Source organism: Semicossyphus pulcher, unplaced genomic scaffold, assembly GCF_022749685.1.
Source record: "Semicossyphus pulcher isolate SPU_LCO1_2020_fin unplaced genomic scaffold, fSemPul1.0.p SCAF_12, whole genome shotgun sequence".
NCBI lineage: Eukaryota > Metazoa > Chordata > Actinopteri > Labriformes > Labridae > Semicossyphus > Semicossyphus pulcher.
Genome location: NW_027211626.1, coordinates 662858 through 675002, shown reverse-complemented (window position 1 = coordinate 675002; position 12145 = coordinate 662858). Strand labels below are relative to the sequence as shown.

Genomic DNA, 12145 nt, shown 5'->3' with positions numbered 1-12145 from the left:
TCACGAGGATGAAGGCCGATACTCTCACTAACCGGGCGTGCTTTCTTTTCTCACACACACACACACACACACACACACACACACACACACACACACACACACACACACACACACACACAGAGACACACACACACACACACACACACACACACACACACACACACACACACACACAGGAAAACAGTTACATGTCCTCATCAGTGTGCAGACACACACAGACTCCTCTAACAAAGCAGGAGAAGAACATTCAGCTCTTAAAGTAACAGACACACGGCTGGCAGACTCTCCTGTCCGACATTAGCCTCCTCACAGAAACACATCGGAGGGCCGGGGAGAGTCCAGCTCGGTTCAAAAGGAGACTACGGGGTGCTCGACACTTTAAACATTCGCACAGCAAGCTGAACATTAATGATTAAAACAGGAGAGTACCAAAATACTGATGTCCAAATATAAAAGTGGGCGTTTGGTTTGAGGTTAGAGCGGAGGAGAGCCAGTTGGAGGAGTCTGAGCTCCACTTAGCCTCCTCTAAAAGTAGTCTCTTGGATTATATTGTTGCTTTTTTTCCCCCTATGTGTCCGTTTTAAAACAGAGCCTGTACCCGCAGACACTCTGTCATACTGAAGGCATGGCGACGTGTTGGCAGGTGAACAAACTCTTGAGATCTGGCAGGAGGAACTTCATTCAGCTCTTACATTCAGAGTAACTCTGCAGCAATGAGATACAAAAAGTCCGTCATCATCGTAAGTGCATTTTACTGGCGTTGGAGAGGACGCAACTCTGCTCCTGTTTGTGTGTAACTCAATATACAAGAGGGACATGGCTGACACTTTCTATTATAAGAGCCTGTCCCCTGTCAGTTGGAGGGATGGGCTCACGCTAATGAATGTAATTACACTAATAAGCAGCCAATTCTCTGATAGCAAGATAAGAACTGCAGCTAATCCTCCCACGCCGCTCTCCAGCTCGCCGTTTTATTACACGAGCAAATAAAGAAGCCTTAAGATCACACAGTGAATCCGTCTCTGACACCTGCGATACCGAGTCCATATCACTAATAGCCATTTTATTCAGACTGAGATAATGCAGGATGACATCCGCCACCGTCCAGGCAGAATACCAAGTCACCTGCTGTCAGAGAAGTAAGTCGTCAAAGGTGAGAGCCTTCAGCTCGTGTCTGGGCACAAAATGTGTGTCAGAGACGTCGATGCTTCTCGATGCCGGCTGCAGAGAACGTCAGACTCATATTGATTTCATTTAAGTGTGATGTTGGCCGTCTTATGGCTCCAGCAGGAAGTCTGAACAAAAATAAACCACATGAGACAAACGTTCTGCTGTTCTGACCGAATCCCTTCCTGTTTCCTTCTCAGAAACAGACTGACACAGGGATCAGTCCATCATTACTCCGGATCCTTCTACGAGGAACAACTGGAAACTCTGTGTGGAGGAGGAATGAGCGAAGGCTTTGCCTTCCTTAAAGGGACAGTTTGACATTTTAGGAATTTTGAGGAGTTCGAGGAGGAGATTGAGACCACGGTCATCTCTGCGTTCAGTAAGAAGCCTGCAGCTGGTTAGCTTACAGCATGTGTATGCAAAGAACCAAGAACTGTCAGAAGCTAATGCATTAGCCTGTTGAGTAAAATTATAGAATCTTTGCATGAAAACTATGAATTCAAAATCAATACAGTGTTTCTGAGGGTCCATACAGAATCACTAACAGAATATGAGGATAATCAAGTGAACTTCTTACTCCGCTATTAGCTTAGCATGAAGACTGGAAATGGAGGAAGAAGGCTAACTCGGCTCTGTCAGACGCTCACATAATCCACCTACCGGCACCACTAAAGATTGATGGTGTTAAAGGGCTGATGTGATGCGCTGTGTTTTGGATGGATGCAGAAACTTCTCTGACAGTAAGTAAATATGTTCTGTGCAAATAGCAAACGGATTTATCAGTTCATAAAAATGTGGCACTGTTCCTTTAATAACTTTCCCAGAACCAGATGTCCCTTATTAGGCACTTCACATCAGCTTGCTCCAGTGCTGCTCAATCATCATCAGCCTCCTCTGTGGAGGCTCTTTAAACATGGTGGACGTGTTGGTGTACTCACCCCCTGCTCGTCCAGCTTGAGGAGCTGCTCGGGGACTTTGGGCGAGTTGAGCGCGAGTCTCAGACACTGGATGTTCAGCTCCGGGATCACGTATTCCAGCACCTCTTTCAGCGGCAGGCCGCGGGCCGTCCCGTGTCTCGCTGTGGATGGGATGGCGTCCTCCAGGATGGCTCCTCGCAGCGTGGTCAGCTGACAGGAAGGAGAGGTGAAGTTTACTGACTGTCTTAGACCTGTATGTCTCCTCTACAATGTTATTTGTATTCACTGTGAATCAGTCGTTTTATATACATCGCTTGAAACATTTCTTCTGATTCTTTCCAGTTTTTTCCTGAATTTTCTTTTAACTCTTTCGTCCTGCTTTGCCGAAACTGTATTAATCTCTGGGCGTAATGCTAGTGCGAGCGGGGATGATATCCTTTTAAGTGACGTCATATTCTTCAGGGCGTTGGCTCCATTAGGGTTCTGTTTAAAGGCATCAGGAGCTCACATGCTAAATAATTAAGCGAGGCTAACTGAGCTCTACATGTTAAGTGGTGTTTTTCTATGAAGATCATTAATGTGCCGGTAAAAATCGACCCAAACATCTTCCTGACACCCGCTCTGTGACCGTGAGTCGTTGCTGTTGGAACATTAGAGACACATCTGCGCCCATAAATCCTGTTTCCAACCGCACAACTTGTGGATGTGAATGTCAGCAGTCAATGGCTGTCCGACAGAGAGGCTTTCTGAAAGGCTGATTACTTAATAGACTCAGGGAAGAAGGGCGAGAGAGAGTGGGGCAGAGAGGCAGAGAGGCAGAGGATAAATGATTGGAGTGCATGCAAATAGTCGCTCCAGCGGTTGGGGAGTTAAAACATTTTCTGCGTGCTACTTGCAGGCCCGCCATGACCCAGATACATTGTTTTATCGTGGGAGTGCTGCTTAAAACCAAGAATGGCACTGGATATCAGTGACAGTCTCCTGCCTGACACATCTGTTGCACCTGAATTATTCAGTGGATGAGACCACCCGGCATCAATCAGGGAGCCGGTTCGTCCCACCAGGGACTGTGAGGCTGTGTGTGTGGATTCATCATGGTGTGTGTGTGTGTGTGTGTGTGTGCATGTTAGGTGTGTGACAGTGTGAGCGAGCGGGGCCGGTCACACTGACTCTGATAGACCACATCAGTGTCTGCATGACGGCCGACTGAGTCACAGCCGGCTCCTCATCATGGACACGTCCGGGCGCTCGGAGCAGATTTGGGGACAGGAAGTGAGAAGCCTCCTCTTGTTTCAGGGGAACTGAAGCATTCCTGCTCTCGTGTACCGATCGAACGAGCCCTGAGCTCGGTGACCTCATGTTGTCATGGATGCAATACATGAGAAATAATCTTTAGCAGCATGTTCTGGCTCGAGTCAAACCTGAACCCTTTGAAAACAGGCTGCTTGGGGCCTTTTATTTTAACTCGTTCTGAAATAAAAACTGTAAGAGACTTTCTGCAGCTGAAAGCTCGGCCTCCTGTCTTTCAGATGTGTTGATGACATCATCTCATTGGGTTACATGAGGTGAAATGTGTCGTGAAAACCCTCGGGGGGGGGCAGACACAATCTGGCTGCACAGATTGTTGTTTGCGTAATCCTCTTTTAAATTATCTAGAACAAAAACCGTTGTTGAAACGGCACAACTTACAGAACTTACATAACCTTCAGGTTGTACAGATTTAAGGGATATGACACATTTTGCTGAAAGTAATGACATCACAAGAAACAAAAACAATCAGCACCGGCAGACACAGTTCTCTGACCGAGCCGAGCAGAGTGCTCTGTGTGTCTGAGTTACCTGGCTGGTCCTGAAGGTGACTCGATAGTTGAACTGCATCCCTTCTTTCTCCTTCCCGTCGTCCAGCCTCTCCCTGCGGACGCTGACCGCCACCGGGCCCAGATTGTCGTCGACCCCGAAATAGTTCTGATGCTCTGGAGGTCGTGACAGAAAGAACGATCAGAATTAAAACACAGTTAGCTTCAGATGTTGTGCCCCTAGTTTGGTTCACCAAGACAGATTTTCAGAATAAGAGTCCAAAGTCTTCACAGAATTGATATAAATGAGTCCACGGGCTGTGTGTGTATCGCCCGTGTGCGAGACGTAACAGTGATTACGGAAAGCAGCAGGGGTTTGGTTCGCTGGATTAGAACCTGCTCGTGTTTGGAGTTCGTGGGATTAAAAAAGTAAATAATACGTTAAAATACAGCCAGAGAACGTTTGACCCGGTGTGACCCGTCACTGACCCAGATACTCACACACGGCATCGAGCCGCTCAGGATACAAACACATGTACACAAAGTATTATTGTGGATATAAACAGGTTCTGTTCAGCGTTATTAAAAATGAACTTTGACCCTATAATAACCATCTTTCATATTCTTCATTCTGAATCGATGCGTCTATAATCCCACGACACGCATACCTGCACAATGCCGACTTTAGTACCAAAGAACACAGGGGGTCCTTTTTCTACCGTCGTATTTGTGGACCTTGCCTCGCAGCTCTACAGAAGAGCTGCGTCTCTGGGACTGAAAGGTTCCTCCAGCCCGCTGTTGTCTGTTTTAAGCAAATGAGTGCGCTGATGTGTGAAACAGAACGCCTGTCTTACACCAGCTCAGAGAGCTTACACCCACGCTCAACTCTAACTGTATCAGAACTCTTTAACTCAACTTTTCTTATTTTAACATGTGCTGCCTCCCGTGTTTCAAACACCTCAGAGACCGTACTGGTGTAAGACGATCAAATCAGAATCCTCACTCAGTAAACACAAGCAAAGCTGGTTCATAAGATCTGCCCAGCCCATAAAGACAACCTTAACTTACCTGATTACATTCATCAAGTTTCCTGTTGAGATGTTTTATGTCTGAAGGCTGCGAGGACTCAAGCTGTTAGAAATCATGTTCAGTGCAAAAGCCCCCCCCCCACAGAGTCCCTGCACTTCTGGAAATAATACCCCCAAGCAGGGATTCTGTGGGTGCAAAATAAAATTGCATACTTTAATTCTTTACCCTGCAGTGGAAACACACCGAGTTCCTCCAAAGGTTCCTCGTTCCTGAGGAAAGATCCTGCTGGAGAAATATTGCCTCTGCAGCAAACCTTAGCTTTACAAAGCATGCTTAAAGGGATCCGTCAGTGAAGCTACTTTTCGGGTCTTTTAAATCGTCGTATTACAGCACCATTACTCACATCACTTCAGATAATCTGTCTGCTCCTGCAGAAAACTCACTGAAGCCCAGTTCAGATCATTCGCAACGCTACAAAACAGTTTGAGAATGTTGCAGAGAAACTTGCAGCGGTGTGAGCTGGTTCGTTGCAGAGACTCTGAAGCCACTGCGTGGAGTTGCAGAAGATTTGACTTGTCAAATCTCCAAATGCAGTTTTAGAACTGAATGATGTACCTGTTTCACTTCAGCCAATCAGGAAACAGCATACGTTGGCGTAGGCACCCTGTCTCTGGCGCTGCAGCAGCCAAAGACGGCTCCAGATCCTCTCTTTCCAAACTCTCTGTCTTCACTGTTTATTAATCAGTGTTACAGCTAACACTGTGAGCACGTCACTGTCACTGTCATCCACTTCTTTTTAGAACGATCCAGCTAGTCAATTCATGTAACCTGGGCCTAATACTAAGGTTATGTAGTATTAACGCAAAAGTAGTGGGGTATGTCAGTGCGCCGTTGCTATGGAGACGGTCAGCTGTGTCTGTGTGCGTTGCGTTGCTTTGATGTGAACGGCCCAGTTTTAGAACGTTTACGATCACGTCAGGGATTCTTTTGCCGGTTGCATCCAGTCTCGTTGCGAATCATTGATCTGAGCTGGCCTTTAATGTAAGTGATAACTCAAGCTCCCTTTTGCCTTTGATTTCATGGCTCCCATTTGATCATTCACTGCACAGGGTAGAAGAACATACGGGGAGAGAGAGACGATGCAAAGTTTCTTAAGTGGTTAGAAGGCATGAGCCTTAAACCACGAGGACAGCAGGGCGCCCCCTCTGGCCGGGCTCAGAGTGTTTGTTCCTTTAGAGGAACAGAAGTCGAACACTTGTTTTGATTTGGTAAAACAACTTACAGACTTATAAATAAGAGCTGTATATCAACACCAGTGCAGGACCTGCACATGTTCACAGGCCAGATGTTGACACCGAACTGGCATCAGATTTTGTTGGAACATTTATCATGATTGACTCCTGATCAAACTGTTTCTGCGTGTACGACACTCTGATCTGCAACGGGTCACATTAAATTTCCTGGAGATGTTCGTGGAGCTCGGATTAACTAAAATGATAAAAGTCTAACGGGCAGATTCTCATTAAATGTCCTCGTCAGGATGAATATGTTTCATTTGTGAACACTGAACGTTCACTGAACTTTCCTTTTATGTTAATTTGTGCCATAAATGTATAATCATGTAACGGGACGACTGCCATGAATTATGATGATTTTAATAAGAGCTTGAACATGTTAGCCTCATTTCTAGGCTTGGAGAGAGTTCTCTCTGTCCGGGAGTTTTGTATTGTCTGTATAAAGAACAAATCAGTCAACATTTTGAAGGCCTGTGTGTGTGTGTGTGTGTGTGTGTGTGTGTGTGTGTGTGTGTGTGTGTGTGTGTGTGTGTGTGTGTGTGTGTGTGTCATGGACAGAGGCAGAGCTTTGCACACAAAAAGCAGTGCCTTGAGCAAACACTCCCTAATCCAGACTAAAGCCGGGAAAAAGACCTGGATTTACAGACAACAAAAGAAGCGGCTCAGCGGGGACTCAGAGCTCTGACATCGCACAGATTCCTGCAGAAGTTTAGACGTTACATCCCTGCCACGCTGAGCACACTATGTGAATACTCCCATTCTTGTCACTGTGGCATTAACAGTGGGGCAAAGCGCACTTTTGCCTGAATAATAAATTAACTGTATGGAGGCAACGCGGGGTTAACCATCTGAGGAATGCAGGGCCTGTCAGAGACGGTGGACTGAGGGGGAATGCTCCGTGAGGCAGAAGGTCAAATGGTGGGAGGGGGGCTTTCCATGCGTCTGCAAGCCGACGGCACAGAGAGAGAGTCGGCTGGAGAGGGAAGCTTTTTGGCAACACCTTTCTAAAAGATGTCACTGGGGCTCATCACCCGGCTGACAATTTGCCAAAAGGTTTCTAAATGGATTACTGTCATGTCACAGAGTGCTTCTTCTCTGTCTGACTGTCAATCCTCACTGCAGAAACATTTATAATTCCTGCTCTGCATGTCCGTACTGTTACAGGGCACACGCCTCCATGTAAGGCTGCGTGTAAACCCCGTGGAGTCGCAGTACAGGTCTGTGAAACGTTGGCTACTATCCCGATCATTTTTAAGGGTAAGTAAAAAGACAGATATTTTTAAGACAGATAAGAAAGATATTTTTTACTTGAGGCCCTCGTACCACCTTTTTTTTCGGGCAGAACAGCCCTCACCTTTGTTTGATTGGCTCGTGTCCCCCTGTTTCCGTCTTATTATCCAGCCTGTTTGTTGTTTCATGTGTTTGTTTGTGATCGTTTTCTCAGCAGGAGCATGAACTGGATGAGTGTGATGATGAGCCTGTTGTTACCGCTCAGCCGCGTGGAGTACGGAGGATGTTGCTAGATAAATTGATCGGTCTTTGTTTAGACAGTTAGACAGGTCTTTTTTCTCTATTATGAAAAGTACTGTCTTGCATTTTCTTACACTTTGGATGAAAAGAAAGAGCCGGAACAAGCTTTTCCTGCAGACCTGCACTTTCCTGAGAAATTCAGAGATTGTCAACTCGAAGCACTCGAAGCAGCCGCACAAAAAGGCTGTGAAAAAGATGCTACCTTTGCTGGAGGCGGCTGCAACGACTCAAAAAGAGGCCTGAGCTCTAAAAACATTTCAACTCGTTGTCTTGATTTAATGCATTTGTTTGTTACAGTCGCTCTCAGTTAAATGAATTAATTCATGTAGATGTTTGAGCTTCTCTCTGCAGGACGATGAAGGTGCACAGCTGGTTTTTGTGTGACATGTGTTGAGAGCATCTTTTAACCTGCGTCCCCACTGGTCAGCAAACACCTCTTTAGTTTCTTTCTGGTCCCCTTAAGGTCGAGATTCATTTATAGTACATCACAGTACAGTATATAAGCATGACCCGTGTGTAACAGGTGTGGCCGGTGGGTGTGGGTGAAACGTCGTGTCCATTAAAGCAGCCAGGGGAGAAACACTCCTGCTGCTGAGGGGAGAGAAGCCTGCAGGCGATCGATAGGATCGATGTTCAGCCCAGGTTGATAAAAGCTCGCCCTAAAGTGGTGACACGCGTTCTTGTGTGTGTGTGTGTGTGTGTGTGTGTGTGTGTGTGTGTGTGTGTGTGCGCACGTGGTTTGTCCCTGTTTTTATGTACGTGTGTGTTTGTGGTGAAGCGGAGGTGATGACAGATTTGTCTCCCTGATAAAACACCTCATGGAAAAAGGGGGCAAAGGACACGTCCACACTGTGAAAACGACATCGTCTGTAGAAGCTGTAACAACAGAACGGTACCGACAGCAGCGCGGGGCTTTTCAATTATACATCGGCCCGCTTTGGCACAGAATGAGGTTAAATACATAATACAACTAGCCCAGATTTGGGGACGAGTAGTGAGGCAACATGTCACGGTAAATGATTCACAAAAGCCGCTTCCACCGCAGGAAGTTACCCAGGGACGAGGGACTTTTGGGAAGTACCGAGAACTTTATGCTACCACCTAAAGGCTCCTGCTCCTGGGGAAGTACAGGGACTGTAGGGGCGGGCTTTGCAGAGCTGAACATTTCTGATTGGTTCAGTACTCACAGCATCCATAAGACTATCTGGATGTGTTGACAAACTGGTTAAATATTTACAACCCTCTGAGGAAGAAGTGCCTGTCAATATCACCATCATACACCAATAAGCTCAGTATTTAGAAGAGGGGAACCGGCACCCTGAATTGCTGCTGTGACCATTTTAATTAATGAAATGATGTCGAAATATCCTCTTACATATCCTTTCACAGCTCTGCAGACGTATCTGTCTTTACCTCTCTTCAGGTGAAAGAGAGAGAACATCGGGCTGGCAGGACCTTTCCGTCTCTCACAGTCCTGGGACTAAAAGTTTGCTCGAGTTAAAGTTAAACATTCAAACATCCTGTAAAGTCGAGCAGATCTGTAACTGTCTCATTCAGCTTGGCTGGAGACACGGAGCCTGGATTGAGGAGTATTTTAGCTCGAGTATCTTTGAGGAGAAGGTCAGGATTCTCTCGGTGTGAAAGGTCAAGCAGCTGTTTTCTGTGCAGGCGGAAGAATGGGAAACTCAATCTGCTGAGAGCAGCGAACACAGACGCTCAGACAGTGAGGAAAACAGATATGTATAATGCGCTGATGGTCCAGGGTTGGCATGTGATTCCAGCATCTCGTAGGTGCTTTAATGAGAGGACCGTGGACCTCGGCATAGTTCTGCTGACCTTAACGTTTCATAGGAGGGGTCGTCACACCCCTGCAGCCCCCACAGGCAACAGCTGCAGCACACCCTCTCGCTCACCTCTCTCTTCTCACATGACTAATCACAGCGTCTCCACAGGGTTCAGAGCGATATCAGAGGGAGGACATGACCGCTCCTCTCCGAGGAAGTGAAACACACACCCTCGCACCCAACACAGGCCTGCTATTGTTCTGGAACGTATTCATCTGCTCCTATAAAAATAACAAGATATCTGACCCAATGAAAGGAGGCCGGTCCGTTTGGGAACATAATGTTGTTTCAAGGAAAAGCATTCAGCCTGGAAAGTTTAAAAGCCCCAACACTGAGTCATCGTGCTGTATCGTCACGAGAGCTGCAAACATTTAATGATTGTAAGGAAACTAATCAGCACCCTTGTCACAGTCCATCGTGTGTCTATTGTTTGCTGGCTGGAGCTTCTTGGACGTGAGGCTCTGCTGCTTTTCTGTATCATTTATAGAATCAGGAAGTTTTGGACTGTTTGGGCTCTTTGTGACATTTAGTCAGGAACATAATTGGCAGATTAAACACAGATGGAAGTAGTAGTTTGTTGCAGCCCTGATCATCACTGTTTATTCTCTCTAAGTTCAAACATCAGAAGTATTTCTTACCTCTGCCGTAGAAGTACTTGTGGTAGTAGTACGCTCCCAGGTCGATGTGCTCGATGATGTAGCGTTTGACCTTCTCCCTGTGGATGGGCTGGTTCTCTCTCGGCACCTCCAGCACGGAGACGCCTGCGTTGGTGCAGTGAGAACTTAAAGATGATTCAAAGGAGCAGCTCTCTGACAGGCCGCTGTAGTTCGAGTTGTTGGCTCTGGAGAGCGAGATCCTCCTCTCGCCTTCACCGCCGATCTCATTACGAAAGTGTGGACAGCTGAGCACCAAGCTGCTGCTCTTCCCGTCGCCTTCGTCAGCATCCAGGTTCTCTTTGGGGTTCAAGTCCTCCCTGCTGCCCAGCGGAGACTCAAACATGGGGGTATTTCCGCTGCTACATCCTGCTGCTCCAACATCTGGCCCTGCTCCGGGTCCAGGCATGACTCCACTTCCAGGCACTCCACCAGCTCCGGGTCCAGCCGAGGCAGCCGATGCCCCGGTCGTGGTGTTCTTCCGCTGGTACAGGCTGGCTCTGCTTGCCACCGCCTCACTGATGTTGAACAGAACGCTCTGGACGTCGTAGTGCGCAAAGCATTTCTGGAAACTAAGCGGCCGTCTGTCGTCCTCTATCGAGAGTCTCAATGCGTCGCTCTCACTCTTTATGGTCCGCAGCTTCCTGAACAAAGACGTCTCTGATGATTCAGATTTAAGACGCCTCATGAAGGACTTCTCCCGCTCCCGGCTGTACAGGAGAGAGCTGTCTATGTAGTCGTATCCTGGAATGTGGACGATCTCCCCCCTGGCAATCTGAGCAGCAGTTTGCAGGCTCGGGGAGAGAGCAGCGTCACAGCGCAACAGCTCAGGGAAACCCAAAGGAGGTATGCTACGGTGGTCCAGGGTGTCCACTCGGTAGCCCCTGAGCATGGTGAAGAAGCCGTCTCCACTCAGGCCCTGGCGGTCGATGGAGGACGTGCTGCCGTACTCCCGGTGCAGCGAGGCCCCCGTGTTTGGATTGACGGCATTCTGGTCCATTATGTCCTCAGAGTCAATGTCACTGATGGTGACATCGCTGTTGCTGCGCTGACGGATGGGATGGAGACCCTTCAGCGGGGAGTGGCTGAGGAGGTCGCTCAGTGTGTATTTGTCAGAGTAGTCCACCTCCACACACACCTCTTCCTGCTCCAGTATTTCCACGGTGTGCTCCTGCTGGCCGTTCTGAAACACTGGGATCACACTCTGATAGTTGGGTGAAGGCCGTCCGTCCCATCCGTCTTTCCTGGGCGGCCACTCTGTCACCCTCGCCCTGACGCCCATTTTAGGCATGGCTGGAGTCCCGTTTGTTTTTCCAGCGACGTCAGGTTTCCCCTGCATGTTGGCGACCGGCGGTCCCATGCTTCCATTCAGGGCTTTGAGTTTCCTGCTGAACAGCTCCTCTGACTGCATGACTCTGGAGAATTCTTCTGGGCCTCCCACAATTCCCACAAGGTTTGATTTGTTATCCGTCACAGGGCTCAAAATACTCATATCCTGCCGGCGGACTCTTTGAAGAGCAGACTTCCAGGACCCTTCTTCATTACATCATGTGATGTTTCTCAGTGGTGAGCGGAGGAGGAGCCTCTTCCCTGAGTCAATGAAGCAGCCGTCGTCATAACTCACACAAGGCGGCCGGCTCGACGATCGACACGCAGCATTTGGATGTCAAGGACGAGTGTCTGAGGAGCGCCGAGGCACAGCGGAGCGGAGCCTTTCCTCACAGCGTGCCGCCAATGCAGAACGACAGCTGGACCAGTCGGATCTGTGGCACGGAAACAAAAACACAGAGGAACATGTTAGCACACAGCGAGAGGGTTGGACACGGACATTTATATTTAAAACAAAGAAAGAAAGCAGCTTGCTTTCCTCACACGACCCTAAAAGACGACACTTTCAGTTCAGCTTTAAAA

The 12145-nt window shown here is 47.9% G+C and overlaps 1 protein-coding gene across 3 annotated transcripts in view; it reads right to left on the bottom strand.

The window, feature by feature from the left end:
* sipa1l2 (signal induced proliferation associated 1 like 2) overlaps positions 1–11941 on the bottom strand; it is a 59880-nt gene extending 47939 nt beyond the window's left edge. For all 3 annotated transcript variants that reach the window (XM_069658402.1, XM_069658403.1, XM_069658404.1), the window contains exons 1-3: positions 10220–11941; positions 3927–4060; positions 2109–2297 (exon numbers count right to left, since the gene is read on the bottom strand). In XM_069658402.1, coding sequence (XP_069514503.1) covers positions 2109–2297; positions 3927–4060; positions 10220–11726 — 1830 coding nt within the window. In that variant the 5' untranslated portion in view covers positions 11727–11941. The remainder of the gene's footprint in view (positions 1–2108; positions 2298–3926; positions 4061–10219) is intronic.
* Positions 11942–12145: the final 204 nt, after the last annotated feature.